We start from the raw sequence: 16,163 nt of genomic DNA on the forward strand, positions 1-16,163 counted from the left end.
TAAGAAATGCCATTTTAATCTCAATTAAAGAAATGCAAAGGTTTTATTAAGGAGTGACATTTCAGGACAAAAAGATGATATGATATTCTCTTCTATTCAGACCCTGCTGTTAGTTTCATGCTCATTTCAAAATGCAATTGACCAGTGTCATAATCAGTTTTTCTTTGGTGGCAAAGCAAAAAAAAAAAAAAAAAAAAGACACTGATTGTTCTCAGAGACAGATGTAGAAAATATAGGAAAAAAAATTTGAGTATCACCTTATTCATCATTAAAATGGGGTTTTAAATTAATAGTTAATATGTATTTCTGTGAGCTCCAGTGTGCCTGGGAACACAAATGCCTTGGGAACCAGGAGTGAGCACAGGAGAGTCTGGGCTATCTAACCCCTGCTCCCTTTAGATAAGTTCTGCATTCACCCCTTCATATACTGGGGTTATGTAAAGTAACATCTGACATATAGTAAGTTTTGGGTTTTTAAAAATTTTTTTGAGATTTTCTTTATTCATTTTGAGAGAGAGAGAGTGCGAGAGAGAGTGCGTAAGTGGGAGGAGCAGCAGACAGATGGAGAGGGAGAAGTAGACTCCCCACTGAGCAGGGAGCCCAATGTGGGGGCTCGATCCCAGGACCATGAGATCATGACCTGAGCCAAAGGCAGATACTTAACTGACCGAGCCACCCAGGTACCCCAAACATTGTTGTTTTGTTTTGTTTTGTTTTTGTTTTTGTTTAAGATTATTTATTTATTTATTTGACGGACAGAGATCACAAGTAGGCAGAGAGGCAGGCAGAGAAAGAGGGGGAAGCAGGCTCCCTGCTGAGCAGAGAGCCTGATGCGGGGCTTGATCCCAGGACCCTGAGATCATGACCTGAGCCGAAGGCAGAGGCTTTAACCGACTGAGCCACCTAGGCGCCCCCCAAATACTGGTTTTTTAAATAAGATATTCCTTTTAAAAAGAATGCTGCTCTTAAAAATGTTTTTTTGCTGGTGGTGGGGTTTTTTTGAGAGTCACTATATCAGAGCAATGGGTTCAAAGGCCTTTCCCACTTTGATTCTGTGACTCTCCAAAGCAGGCAGTACATCAAGGGGCAGCAGATCAGTGAAAAAGCATCAATAGCTCCATTGCACCAGGGGGTAGTTAAGAACTTTGAAGGTGCTACTTGGACCAAAAAAATCAGAGGTGGAAAACAGTAAATCCTTCTACCTTTGGAACAATCATGCTTGTATCTTCTATTTACTGAGTGCCCAGTGCGTACCCACGTTCTGCTATATTATTACTAATCTTTATTAAAATTTTATTCTTTAGGTAATCTCTACACCCAACATGGGGCTTGAATTTACAATCCAGAGATGAATAGTCATATGCTCTACTAAGTCAACCAGTCAGTCTCCCCTATGTTATTGCTAATCTTACAGAAATTCCACACAGTAGGTATTATTATCCTACTCTTGCAACGTAGCAAACTATATCTCGAAGTAGGACTTATTCAAGTTTATCCAAGTAATAAATAATGGAGCCAGAATTTGAACCCAGGTGTCAGATGCCAAAGCCTATACTTTTCCATACTGAGAGAATAAAGACAGCCCTGCAAAGAGTAATAGAAATATCAATGTGTTGTCATTAAACACTAAGAGTTCCTTCATTCAATGATACAAGTGAACCACTGAAATACTGTTGTACAATACTTCTATTCTTTTCCATCCCACTTCTCTGTAATTCCATTAATCTGATGTCTGATGAATGCTTTCTATAAAAGATTTTCGTAGGTGTGATAGTGATACTGTGGTTATGTAGGAGAATATTCTTAGGAGATGCATGTTGAAATATTAAGGGTAAAATGTCACGATGTCTGCTTTTAACGGTTCAGCGAAAGCATACATACACACACGCACGTGTCCCAACACCGGCAAAGTGAGAAGCAATGCAAGGTTAAGAAAGGGTACCTGCAGGGCGCCTGGGTGGCTCAGTGGCTTAAGCCTCTGCCTTCAGCTGAGGTCATGATCTCAGGGTCCTGGGATCGAGCCCCGCATTGGGCTCTCTGCTCAGCGGGGAGCCTGCTTCTCCCTCTCTCTCTGCCTGCCTCTCTGCTTACTTGTGATCGCTCTCTCTCTGTCAAATAAATAAATAAAATCTTAAAAAAAAAAAAGAAAGAAAGTGTACCTAGAGCAAAAATAAGAGTAGAAAGAATGTCCAAAATTATGGAATTTTTTATTTACCTTAAATGTGAAATTTGCATCAAATATCAGTTCTTTTTCATGGCCTGTGATTCCTCCATTGTAAATCACTTGGCATCTTTCAGCTGGTCCCATCTTAGGGAGTTTGAAGAGGCGAAATGTTGCAGAAACAAAACGACAGTCACCTAAAACAGAATTCATCCATGGTTCAGCTCCAGCACCAAATGGCTATTGTTTGCTTAGCAGGTGAAGAGTACACTTCATAAAGGTGATTTTCTTCTTTGCATGCCATCAGTTATCTTTCTGGCAGTTCACTTCATTTACTGAATAACTGAAGTGCTTTATTAAAGACCAAACTCTGGGAAGTTGCTATTAAACAGAAGACAAGACGGATGTTTCCAGATGACCCAAAGGCTCCTTCAATGACAGCCATTCAGTACACACTTGCTAAACACCACATTTGAAAAAACAAACAAAACCCCACCACATTTGAAGCCTTCAAGGAGCAGTTTTAACATTCCCCACTGCTCTTTCTTACCGATCACTCTTTCTAATTCCTCGTTTTGAACTGTAATGAGATTGGCAGTGACCAAACGCGGAGTGCAGAAACCAATTTTTTGGGCAAGGACGGCAAGGTCCTTCCAGTACAAAGCACCACCCAGGCACTCACCTAAAAAAAAAAAAAAAGAAAAAATAAAAATCACAGACCACAACTAGGTATTCAAGAAATTACTCTACTATAAAATTATCAGGCATGGTATTAGTTGGGATTCCCGGCTGCCTCAGTTGGAAGAGCATGCAGCTCTTGACCTCAAGGTCATGAGTTTGAGCCCCACATTGAGTGTAGAGATTACTTAAATACACAAACTTTAAAAAAAAAAAAAAAGGATATGGTGTTAGTTAAAATATATATCCTAGAAACAGAAAAGGGACCTGAGTGTCCCCCCAAGATCTAGAAAGTCACAGTTAAAATGAAATATGCTAGCTGATGGCCTCTGGAAACCATTTTTCAAGACAGTCACTAATGTGCTGGTTCCATCCAGCTGCAATCATATTTCTGGATGGATTAGGCTACCTTCTGAAAAACACTACGCTATATGAGTAAAAAAATATAAAGGATAATTTACGAAGTTGCCTATTAGCTCCAGATTATCATAAATAAACTGCTACTAGAACAATAACTACTACTAATAGTCATAAGGCAATTTAAAGTTTTTTAACTTTATTATATCAACAAATTAGAAAGAACCCAAGTGATTACCCATACAGAAATGGTCAAATAAATGATGGCATAGCTGTACAATACAGTTGTAGAATACACACACACAAAATACATTTTTAAAGATTTTAGGCTTAGGAAACATGCCAAATAAAATTAGGATACTAAATTCTACAGATAGCATGCTCCAAATTTTATTATACACATACACGTACCCTACAAGGATCTATACTAAAATGTTAAAGAGGTTATTGCCATGTTACATGGTTAAGTAGTAATTTTTTTCTTTTTCTTTTTGTATTTTCCAACATTTTAACAATATTCATTTGTTACTGTATGACAGGAAAAAAGTTAACGGAACTTATTCTAAAAGTAAGAACTGGTTTTTTTTTAAATGGGATTCTTTTTTTCTTTCTTTCTTTCTTTTTTTTTTTTTTTTAAGTAATCTCTATACCTACCATGGGGCTTGAACTCATAGCCCTGAGATCAAGAGTCAGATGCTCCACTGAAAGAGCTCACCAGGTGTCCCTAAAATTAAGAACTTTTGATTTCACAATCAGACTGACCACAGGCATGCATTCGTCTCCTCAACTTCCAGAGACTCCATTTAAGGACGATAAGGGAATAAATAACATAGTAACACTGAGAACAGAAGGAGATGAAGGAGCTTCAGTCCCCAAGGGTTGCCATGCCACAGTTTTCAAAGTATTTTTCATATCCACTATCTCATTTAATCTTCGTAATAGCCCAATAAGGAAGATTGTATTATTTTCTGCATTTTACAATTTGGAAAACAATGACTCAAAGAGACTAATTAAACTGTCCAAGGTCATACCACTCTTGAGTGGCAGAGGAGAAAGGGGACAGAAGCCACCACACCTAGTCCCACGTGTTCCCACATCACAAAGCCTCCTCCTGGATATTAGCAACTGGAGCTCTGCACATGAACAAGTGTCAGCCATAAAACAAAACAAAGCAACACTTACCCCATAAAATTCTGTGTGTCCTGATTTCTTCTGTCAATTCAAGGTTAGCATAGACGTCACTGAAATACAGCTCCCCACCATGCTGAAGGAGCAGTATTAGTCCAAACAAGGTTAAAGATGACATTAGTCCCAGATAGCAAAGAAACGATTGAGGAGATAAAATCAATTTTATAAAAACCAACAGAAGTACTGAGGTGACCCTTAGTGAACAAATCACAGCTGTCTTGCTAGTTACAAGCAATAGATGTGTGCCAAGACTTTTTTTTTCAGTGCCCTACAGACAATAAAATGGCTTTCCAAGAGTGTTTCTCTCCTAAATAAAGATACTGAGGTGCTGAAAATTTTAGCCAGTCCGAACCAAATGCAGTCTTAGGTGGTTGTGTAACTAATAAAAATAAATGGTATTCCTGAATTCTTCTCCCTTAAAAATCATATAACTTTTAGGGTGCCTGGGTTGCTCAGTCATTTAGCATCTGCCTTCAGCTCCGGTCATGATCCTGGGGCCCTGGAGTCCTGGGATCAAGTCCCGCATCAGGTTCCCTGCTCGGTGGGGGGCCTGCTTCTCCCTCTCCCTCTCCCCTGCTTGTGTTCTGCTGTATCTGACAAATAAATACATAAAATCTAAAAAAAAAAAAAACCCACTTTTATAATGGTATTCATTTTTATAATAATAATTATATTTTTATATAATTAGGAATCAGGAATTTTAAGACTGTATTTAGCTAGTTTCAAGGGCTCAGAGTCTAGACTATACTATAACATCTTCACCTTTCAGAAGTACATTTTGATGAAGACAGTGAGCTGGCCCAAAAGATGACGTATTAAATAAGACTTTATTAAATCATTCCTATGCATTCTTATTTGAGCTCTACGGCATGTTCTGTGAACCAAAAATCTCAGAATCTTGTATCTTCTATCCCAAAGATACACATCTCATGATACATGCGGAGGGCGTGGATCTCCTGCAAGTCTTCCTTTTAGAAAGTCGTTAATGTAGAAGTTCCATCTTTTCTATCCCCAAAGATGTGAAATCCTGATAGAGATGAAATAAGCAGCCCTCAGAAACACTACACAAGCTGGAAGAGTCTATCCACAGGCAATCTTCTGGAGTCAGTCCAGAAGTCCCTGCGATTCTACGGATGCTATCCCAGGACCATGAGCAGCCGGGAACAAGAGAAGAGACCGCCGTAAGGCAACTATTTTATGGCATCCAGTGACAATCAGGACTCTTGGATTTATTAGCTTTTACGACATGAGAGGAAAATGAATCCACATCTGGGGCATCCTTCCACGCCCCTTTTGCCGTCCCTTTTTAATGTAGTGAATAAATGGCAAGACTTGGAGCTCTCAGCTCAAGGAGACAAGAACAGGGACAAGGGACATCTGCTCTTACTGACGTGGAAAGACCACTTGCCTCACTCCTCTTACCTTTAGCACTCGGTACGCCTCCTGCAGCACGGGTTGCTTATTAGGCACAAGGTTAATGACACAATTTGATCTTAAAAAAAAAAAAAAAAACAAAACCAGAAGGAATGTCAGGCAAATTCACACACTATTCAGAGCGCCTCAAATGCTTTCATCCCTAAAGATGTCTTCCATCATTTCCCAAAGCTACACCATTCTTCCTGCCTCCCTCCTCTCTTCCCCACACTCCACTTTTTCCCAAGAAAAAGGAGATGGACAGAGTGTTTAAAATCGCAATAAATTGTTAGCCAATTTGTGTGGGCAGGGAAAAAAAGTCAGGCACACTCCCGATTTGTGTCTGCGCTGACGGTCACCACACAACAGCGCGAAGGCTGGTTCCCAATGCCTCCTGCACCACGCATGTCTTAGGCCACATGTAAACTGGTGAAATTCGTCCAAAGCAGCTTCATTAAGGCTGTCACCCGGGCATGACCTGACAACAACTCAAAGGAAAGGGAGGAATACAGACTCCTACACTTTGCTGCGACAGTAATACTGGAGATAACAGGTCGGTGTGTGTTGTATGAGCAGACTCAGTGGTCCTGCTGTCATTCTTTTGGACTCATCTGTTCACGGTGAAGTTTACAATCGGTTCTCTCCTGGGCTACTGTGTTCTGAGACCGGTGGGCTACAAGGGCCTGAGAGCAGCTCCCCTCCCTTTATTAAGGCAGGCTTAACACCCTAAGTGAGAGTCAGTTTGGCAAAGAGTGGTGACATTTGTGTTCAACAGGAAACGGGCTATATTCGGGGCGCCTGGGTGGCTCAGTGGGTTAAAGCCCTGCCTTCGGCTCAGGTCACGATCCTGGGGTCCTGGGATTGAGCCCCGCATCGGGCTCTCTGCTCAGCAGGGAGCCTGCTTCCCCCTCTCTCTCTGCCTGCCTCTCTGCCTACTTGTGATCTCTGTCTGTCAGATAAATAAATAAAATCTTAAAAAAAAAAAAGGAAATGGGCTATATTCACAAAAATAAGGGTATAGACCTACATAACAATATCATAACTCTCATTCTTGATTCCCGTCTCCTCCAAATTCTCTATGTAGCCATGAAGAAAAGTCACATTGGGTGTCTGGAAGCCGTATTTTTCCATGTGATATTCAATATACTTCTTAGCCACTTCTACCTAAAAAAACAAAAAAAAATATAAATATATATATGTATATATGGATTTGATAATCATTTTTTAAATATGCTACTTTTTTACTAAAACTTTCCTATTACAAATGGAATATTCGTAACATATTTTTGGAAAAGTGTACAAGGTTCCTCTGGGCATGTAGGATAAATTACAGTCTGAGACAACTCAATGAGAAATAAAGTCCCTGCTCAATACCTGGGTTTTTGTTTAGTTTTGTTCTGTTTTGTTGTAATTAAGTAGGCTCCACACCCAATGTGGGGCTTGAACTCCTGACCCACAGAGCAAGAGTCACATATTCTATTGCCTGAGCTTGCCAGGTGCCCCTTGATACATGGATCTTGCTTGAGTAAACTCTTCACTCAATAACAAAATCCTTCAAGACAAATGGCAGAAAAGTAAAGGAAAAACCAGACTCCTTGGGGTCATCATGATATTCATATATGAGGTCAAACCTCTGACTCTGTTCTCCCAGAAGAGCCCCTAACTGTCAAAGTTCTCAGCCTTCAGGGCGGGAAGCACTAGTGGCACCAATGAGCTTTGCATTCAGCAGCCTTCTTAGATTATCCTTGAAGAGTCACAAAGGAAACAACTTTATCTTTACAAGAATGCCTTTGAGAAGTTTTTCCTCCTTGTCGTCCAGATCACTGCCTCACCTGACTTTCCGTCATGTCTATCCCAGTGACATGTCCTGTCTCACCAACCAGCTGACTCAGGACATAGCAATCTCTCCCACTTCCACTGCCTAGGTCCAAAATCCAGCAGTTCTCCAGACACTCAGGGATGACCAGACCACAGCCATAATACCTGGGAAACAGAAAACACAGCCATGTACACATATTTTCCCCCTAGAGACTAGAATATGTAGAATCGCTAAATCTTAAAAATCCTTCCTTCCTCTCTCCTTCTTTTCTATCCCTCCTTGCTTCCATCATTCACTGGATTTCTATTTAGGTGTTTCTTTTCCCCCACTAACCTGGAAGCTCCATGAAAACTGGGACTCTGGGGGCACCTGGGTGGCTCAGTGGGCTAAAGCCTCTGCCTTCGGCTCAGGTCGTGATCCCAGCCAAGGTCCTGGGATTGAGCCCTGCACTGGGCTCTCTGCTCAGCAGGGAGCCTGCTTCCTCCTCTCTCTCTGCCTGCCTCTCTGCCTACTTGTAATCTCTGCCTGTCAAATAAATAAGTAAAATCTTTAAAAAAAAAAAGAAAAAGAAAAAGAAAACTGGGACTCTGTCTGCTTTACTTACCATTGTCACCATTGTTGGACACTGTAGCAGGTACTAAGACAAGCAAGCCATTTACAATATTTGTTGAATAAACAGTTAGTGAGGCATTATAGCTGAACATCTACTACAGGTCCAGAACTGTGCTAGTTACTGGAGAAGAAATGTGGCACAAGATTTCTGTTCCCTGGGGGTATTTAACTGGGGAGGTAAAGCATGAACACAGAAAACATTTCCCATGATCTACTGCACAAGGCAGTAGGTGCTACAGTAGTTTAGGAAAGAGGGTGCACAAGGATGGAGAAGGCTTCACATTGTAGGTAGGACATCAGTGACGTGTTGGAACAGCAGGAGTTGGAAGGTAGAAAGGAGAGGGAAGGCATTCCGGATCAGTAACTGCACGTGAGGCAGGAGGGAGGGAAAGGTCTGGCTAGAGTAGTGTACTGCATCGGAGGGAGCTGGGGTCGGTTAGGAACTGGAGGCCAGACTGCACAGCCTTGAATGTCAAGTCCAAAGTGTATGAATGTATCCTGAGTAAAGGGAGTTGGGGTGGGAAGGGTGGTCATTGGAAGTTTTTAAACAGAGCTGTAAGATGATCAGTGCGGTCCTTTACCAGTTTTTTTCTTAAGATTATTTATTTACTTGTCAGAGAGAGAGAGAGAAAGAATACAAGAAGGGAGAGCGGCAGGCAGAGGGAGAAGCAGGTTCCCTGATGAGCAAGGAGCCCAATATGGGACTGGCTACCAGGACCTTCAGATCATGACCTCAGACGCAGGCAGACGCTTAGCGGACTGAGTCAACCAGGTGTCCCATTTGCTTTTCCAGTTTTATGATAGGCAAGGCAAACTAGATGGATTGGAGAAAACGGGTTAATTCCCTAGTGACTGCATCACTACCTTTTGAAAACCTGCTGTCTAGAGTCTCCAGGATGGGGTGATGGGGGAGCAGCACAGGGCACTTTACCTCGAGGATACTTCTTCATGTACATTCCTCAAGGCTTCCCGGATATGCCTGGGGACCAACCTGGCTGCAGTGACACAGGCACTGGTCTGGAGGTCTGCTGATTTCTTCAGCACCTGCCCATAGTAGGTCTGACCAGAGGCCAAGGGCAGGGTAGGGGTGGGGAGAGAGAAGAGCTAGAACTGTTATCCACAGGCAAAGTCTCCCATAGCCACCAGCACCCCCATCCCCACCCATCCAGGCCTGGCTAGGCTTTCCCCCTGCAAAGATCTAAGCCCAGACTTTGCCCTGCACCCCCCTCCCGTCTCCTCCTTGATCCTGTGGGGCAAAGGCCCAAGCCCGCTGGGCTTCCAAAGGCCTAGTGCTCCCACTCAATCAAGGCTCCTCCGTGGCCACTCCAGGCCCTTCTGCTGGCACCTGCACGTCCTTCCGGATCTCAGTGTCGCGGGGGGCAGCCACTGCCAGGAGGAGAAAAAAAGGAAGCTGAAAGGGGAAGGTGCTGAGCCTCTGCAAGGGGAAAAGTAGAGGGCTGGTTACAAGGCAGGCTGGGAGCGCTAGTGGTGGTGATTGGGAGGGGTGGTGACTTCAGGGTCACCACCTGCCTAGAGGGTCCCCCGCCCCTCCTGCCCCCGCGCCCCGCACTGGGAGCCCGGCAGGAGGCGAGGGGCAGCTCACTCACTGTCTCCTTGGCCTCTGGACTCCAGGACTTGCGGGTCCCACAGCCAGCTCCGCAACGCGCGAGCTCCCGAGGCCCCGCCCCGGGACAGGCAGGTCTGATCTCCTGAGGGGCGGGCTTCCCAAGCCTGTACCAGGTGGTGCCAACCGGCTTCACCCCACCCCCCCGCCCGCCAGGTCGCGGGATGCGGGAACCCGCCACCGCTTCCAGGAGCTTCCAAGGCAGTCTGATCATCTGCCCTCACGTGGCGCTCTGGCCCCGCTGGGCCGAGTGTCACCTCGTCGGTCTTGAGTCTTTCCAACCAGGAAGAGGCTATTAACTATTCGTTAGTATCTTCGTTTACTGTTCCACTGTGGTTTTCATTTTATAAACCTCCTATTCGGACTTAAATGAACACCCATATGATTTTTGTCCCTTTTGGGAATGAAATTACCTTTTCTTAATGTATTTTTTTTTTTATTGCAGTCTAGTTGACATACAATGTTACATAAGTCTCAGGTGTACAACAGAGTGATCCCGCAGTGCCATACATTACACGATGCTCACAACCATAGCTGCCATCCGCCACGTTACTACCTTACTATGTTCCCTATGCTGTACTTTTCATCCCCGGAACTTAACTCATTTTACAGCTGTAAGTCCGTACCTCTTAATCCCCTTCACCACCTTTGCCATCTCTGCCCCTGAAACCACCAGTTTGTATTTATTAGTCTGTTTTTTTCAGATCCCACACATAAGTAAATTATATGGCATTTGTCTTTCTCTGCCTGACTTATTTCACTTGGCATAATACCCCCTGGGTCCATCATGTTGTCCCAAATAGCAAGCGCTCATTCTTTTCTATGGCTGTGTGATATTCTATCATATAAATATGGAATTGTATATTGTGTGTGCGTGTATACACACATACCACATCACCTCTTTATCCATTTCGTTTTTTTAAATATTTTATTTATTTATTTGACAGACAGAGACACAGAGAGAGAGGGAACACAAGCAGGGGGAGCGGGAGAGGGGGAAGCAGGCTTCCGGCTGAGCAGGGAACCCAATGCGGGATGCAATCCCAGGACCCTGCAATAGTGACCTAAGCAGAAGGCAGCTGCTTAACGACTGAGCCACCCAGGCACCCTTCTTTATCCATTTCTATGGATGGACACTTAGGTTGCTTCCATATCTTGGCTACTGTAAATAATACTGAAATAAACATAGGGGTGCATGTATCTTTTCAAATTAGCTTTCATTTGGGGGGGGTAAATAGTCAGCAATGGAATTACTAGATCACATGGTATTTCTATTTTTAATTTTCTCAGGAACCCCCATACCATTCTCCACAGTGACTGCACCAGTTTGCATTCACACCAACAGGGGGAGGGTTTCCTTTTCTCCACATCCTTACCAATGCTTGTTATTTCTTGTCCTTTTGCATTTAATCATTCTGACTGGTGTGAGGTGGTAGCTCATTGTGGTTTTGATTCACATTTCCCTGATGATGAGTGATCATGAGCATCTTTTCATGTGTCTGTTGGCCATCTGGATATCTTCTTTGGAGAAATGTCTATTCAGGTCCTCTGCCCATTTTTTACATAGATTATTTATTCTCAATGTATTTTTAAACTCAACTTTCTCTAGTGCGCAGTTCTGTGAATTCTGACAAACATATACATGACAGTCAGGACTCTCTCATGGTGAAGTTTCTTTGCGCCTCTTTTTAGTAAGTCCCCATCCCCTCCCCCACCAGCTCCTAAGCCACCACAGATCTACTCTCCCTCCTTATCCAGAATGCCATGGAATCACACTGGATGCATGCAGCATTTCTGAGTCTGTTTTGAATTTTATTTAGGAAAGCAACATTGATAAATTCACTTTTAACCTCTGGTAATTTCCAGTCAATTCACTTGTGTTTCCTAAGTATTGTCATTTCATCCTGCAGAAAATTTTTTTCTTCTACCCCTATATTGAAAAACATGGGTTTGAACTGCATGGTCCACGTCTATGTAGATTTTTTTAGTAAGTACAGTACTGTAAATATATTTTTTTTTTTACAATTTTATTTATTCATGAGGGACAGAAAGAGAGAGGCAGAGGGAGAAGCAGGCTCCCCACGGAGTAGGGAGCCTAATGCAGGACTCGATCCCGGGACCCCAAAACCATGACCTGAACCAAAGGCAGACGCCTAACCATCTGAGCCACCCAGGCGCCCTGTAAATATATTTTCTTTCCCTTGCAATTTTCTTAATGACATTTTTTCCCTCTAGCTTACTTTATTGTAAATACAGTATATAATACATATAACATATAAAATATGTATTAAATGACTGTTTATATTATTGATAAGGCTTCCAGCCAATAGTAGGCTATTAGTAGTTAAGTTTTGGGGGAGTCAAAAGTTATACACTGATTTTCAACTATGAAGGTGTCAGTACCCCGCCCCCCGTGTTGTATAAGGGTTCGCTGTATTTGTCTATCTTATTTCCTTCTGTGCTTGTAATAAGCATTTCTATTCCTTAGGGTAGTAAGGAAATACAGAGATCTAAATGGGACATTTACTATGTTACACTCATTTTTCAATCTCATCTGCTAATAACAATCTTCCCTGATGTCAATTGATTATTAAATATTAATATGAAGGTGTTATATTTTAATATTTTTAACAAATTAAAACCATGAAAACAATCCTTGTTGGAATATTTTTATAGCTTAGAATATTTCCAAATATTAAGTAGATAAAAATGTGTTTCTACAGCTATCAGTTTTTTAGCAATTGTATAATGGCAAAAACAAATATTAGTTTTCAAAATACTATCTCCATAAAATTAGTTCCTTTAGGAAAGCAGTCACTTTCTCACTCATTGTTAAAATGTTATGTTTATCTTGAAGGCACAGATTAATGGGGGTTAGGGAAAGGGCTTCACTGTTTTCCACTTGTTTGCTCTACTTGCTTTAACACATTATCTTCGATTTGTGGGTATTCACAAGAATCATTTGATAAACCTAAAATCCACATAACCACACACGGATAAACCACAATAAAGCAAACCACCATCAACTTTAATTGAATGATTCCAAGTTTTCCATCAGGTATCTAGTGTATAGCCCTGATTCTGGGCCAGACTGCTTATAGCCATCATTCATTCTGATTGGTCAGTGTACCAGCCACAGGTGTTTTGGTTTTTAAGATTACCCCTGCTAAACAACAGGCTGTGTAAATCAGTATGCTATGGAGACCACATTAGAGCCCTCATACCAAGTCGTATTTTAAATATTAGCAAAAGCTAAGTTTCTTAAGATGAAAAATAAACATACACAGAAATTTTCATTATTTTCTTCCCTTACCTCCAAGGATGGCCTCGTACATACCTCCACAAATCCTACCTTGGAAGCTACGGGTCTGACCATTACAGAATGGTCCAGAAAGGCGGGTTTGGTTCAGTACCCAGACTGTCTCTAAAGAAGTAGAGCTTTCCAAAATGGCCAGCATCCCTAAGTAAAGGATTCCCCCAAACTGGAAGCATTCAAGCAGAGGCCAGATGAGCAGCTGGATGCCCACTTGCTAGAGATGCAGTGGCAGGGAAACCCACTGGATTCAGTTACCTCCGAGATCGTTTCTTCTGTATTGTGTTAAACACTAAGAAGGACAAGTAGCACCCATGTTTCTATTTGTAAGGAAAGTAACAGATGATAAAGAGCTAGACTAGTACTCCAAAAACCTATCACCAAACTCGGTTACTTTGGGTAAGTCATGTCATGTCCCTGGCTATGTTTTCTCATCTGCAAAACGTGGGGCCAGAATTCAGTCACTTTTGAGGCCCGATACAGAGCTAAGATTCTGGGATTCTATAATTCTTTTTCCTTCACCAAATATTCAATATTCACCATATGTTGGTTCTTTAGAAAGAAGATTTTCTTTTTGTTTTGTTTTGTTTTAATTAGAAATAGAAGTTAAGGGGCGCCTGGGTGGCTCAGTGGGTTAAAGCCTCTGCCTTCAGCTCAGGTCATGATCCCAGGGTCCTGGGATCGAGCCCCGCATCAGGCTCTCTTCTCAGCGGGGAGCCTGCTTCCCCCTCCCTCTCTGCCTGCCTCTCTGCCTACTTGTGATCTCTGTCTGTCAAATAAATAAATAAAATCATTTTTTAAAAAAAAAGAGAGAGAAGAAAAGAAATAGAAGATAATTTTTTCAGGGCGCCTGGGTGGCTTATTCCGTTAAACGTCTGCCTTCAGCTCAGGTCGTGATCCTGGGGCCCTGGGATCGAGTCCTGCATTGGGCTTCCTGCTCAGCACGGAGCCTGCTTCTCCCTCTCCCCCCTGCTCATTCTCTCTCTCTCGCTATTTCTCTCTCTCCTTCAAATAAATAAATAAAATATGTTTTAAAAAGTTAATTTTTTCAAATGGCTCTTTGGTGTATATTACAGTGATAGATGATTTAATGTTTCTTATTAATGTAATGTGTTTTGTAGCTGTTACATCAACTTTGCAATTCTGGAATTATATTAGCAATTCTTCCAAAATATTTCTCTACTCGATTTTTCTGAGATTTTATTACCATTTTTGCATCTATGTTAATGAATAAGAATCTCCTAAATTTTTTTATGTTATTTTGCTTTTCTCTTTTAAAATGATAACTAAAATCTTTCTAAAAAATTCAAAATTTTTAAAAATGGGGCACCTGGGTCGTTCAGTCGGCTGAACATCTGCTTTTGGCACAGGTCATGATCTTGGGGTCCCGGGATTGAGCCCCGCATCCTGCTCCCTGCTCATAGGGGAGTCTGCTTCTCCCTCTGCCCCTCCCCACAACTCACGCACACACGCGCTTGTGCGTTCTCTTTCTCTCAAATGAATAAATAAAATCTTTTTAAAAAAAAAGTGAAAGTCATAGGTGCACCTGGCTGGCCCAGTCAGTAGAACATGCGGCCCTTAACATCAGGGTTGTAAGTTCGAGCCCCATGTTGAGTGCAGTGATTACTTAAAAATAAAATCTTTAAATAAATAAAAATAAAAATGAAAGTCATATTTACTTCAGCAAATGAACTGGGTATCTTACTCTTGTTTTCTATACTTCAGGAGTATATGGAAGTTCTTTGATAGTTTGGAAAATTCTCAGGAAAGCTATTACAGGCAAATGACTTTTTTTTTTTTTTTTTAATAAGCTCTAGGCCCAATATGGGGCTCAAACGCACAATCCCAAGATCAAGAGTCACATGCTTTTCTGACTGAGCCAGCCAGGTCCCCCTGGACATATTCTCTTTTAAATAGCAGTTCTGTAATATTATATCTTCAAAGATGCTGGACATTTTGATACTAGTAATCAAATCTTTAGAATCAAGCTGACAGGTCATGCTTTTATTTTTTTTTATTTTTTTTTTAAAGATTTTATTTATTTATTTGACAGGCAGAGATCACAAGTAGGCAGAGAGGCATGCAGAGAGAGGAAGGAAAGCAGACTCCCTGCTGAGCAGAAAGCCCGATGTGGGGCTCGATCCCAGGACCCTGGGATCATGACCTGAGCCGAAGGCAGCAGCTTAACCCACTGAGCCACCCAGGTGCCCCAGGTCATGCTTTTAAAATCTAATTGATTTGTTTTATTTATCTCCATTTCAATGATAAATTTACTAATTTGTACTTTCAGATTGAGCTGATACTTTACCAATTTAATTTTTTTTTTAAGATTTTATTTTTAAGTAATCTCCACACCCAATTTGGGGCTTGAATTTACAACACCAAGATCAAGAGTCACATGCTTCACCGACTGAGCCAGTCAGGTGTCCCAATACTTTACCAATTTAATCTATAAGAACCAATTAACGTGAGGTGCCTGAGTGGCTCAATTGATTAAGCATCCACTGTCAGCTCAGGTCATGAACCGAGGGTCCTGGGATCGAGCCCCACTTCGGGAGCCCGCTTCTCCCTCTCCCTCTGCCTGTTGCCCTATCTCTTTGTGTTCTCTCTCTCTCTGTCAAATAAATAAAATCTTAAAAAAAAAAGAACAAATTAATGATATCATATATTTTTTCAAATTTTTATCATTCATTCTTGGTTTTCTTATTCTATTTTGATTTAAGTTCTAACCACAAACACCTTAAAAAAAGAAAACATTTCACCCTGTTCCTTAATACAGAGATTTAAAGCATGATTTTTTTTTCTTTATAGTACCACTTAGGTATTATCACATTAATTTTCTTGCATAGAATTTGAAATTTCACTATTTTAAAAATACTAGCCTTCAACATATCCTCTATAACCCAGATGTTAAAGTACTTTTTGTTTCTATATGTTTGATCGCCATTTAAATCTACCTAACCCATTTGTTTCTGTAACAGATATAGAATCAAATTAT

General features: G+C 41.6%; 1 protein-coding gene across 2 annotated transcripts in view; it reads right to left on the reverse strand.

Moving 5' to 3' along the window:
• Nucleotides 1-9,933, reverse strand: part of AS3MT (arsenite methyltransferase) — a 28,129-nt gene extending 18,196 nt beyond the window's left edge. For both annotated transcript variants that reach the window (XR_013967944.1, XM_080823391.1), the window contains exons 1-9: nt 9,836-9,933; nt 9,574-9,614; nt 9,160-9,287; nt 7,630-7,780; nt 6,825-6,961; nt 5,807-5,876; nt 4,379-4,460; nt 2,712-2,843; nt 2,216-2,358 (exon numbers count right to left, since the gene is read on the reverse strand). Coding sequence is in view for 1 of the 2 variants with exons in the window: in XM_080823391.1 (XP_080679517.1) it covers nt 2,216-2,358; nt 2,712-2,843; nt 4,379-4,460; nt 5,807-5,876; nt 6,825-6,961; nt 7,630-7,780; nt 9,160-9,287; nt 9,574-9,614; nt 9,836 (885 nt within the window). In the remaining variant the exon portion in view is untranslated. The remainder of the gene's footprint in view (nt 1-2,215; nt 2,359-2,711; nt 2,844-4,378; nt 4,461-5,806; nt 5,877-6,824; nt 6,962-7,629; nt 7,781-9,159; nt 9,288-9,573; nt 9,615-9,835) is intronic.
• Nucleotides 9,934-16,163: the final 6,230 nt, after the last annotated feature.

Source organism: Martes martes (assembly GCF_963455335.1).
Source record: "Martes martes genome assembly, chromosome: 14".
NCBI lineage: Eukaryota > Metazoa > Chordata > Mammalia > Carnivora > Mustelidae > Martes > Martes martes.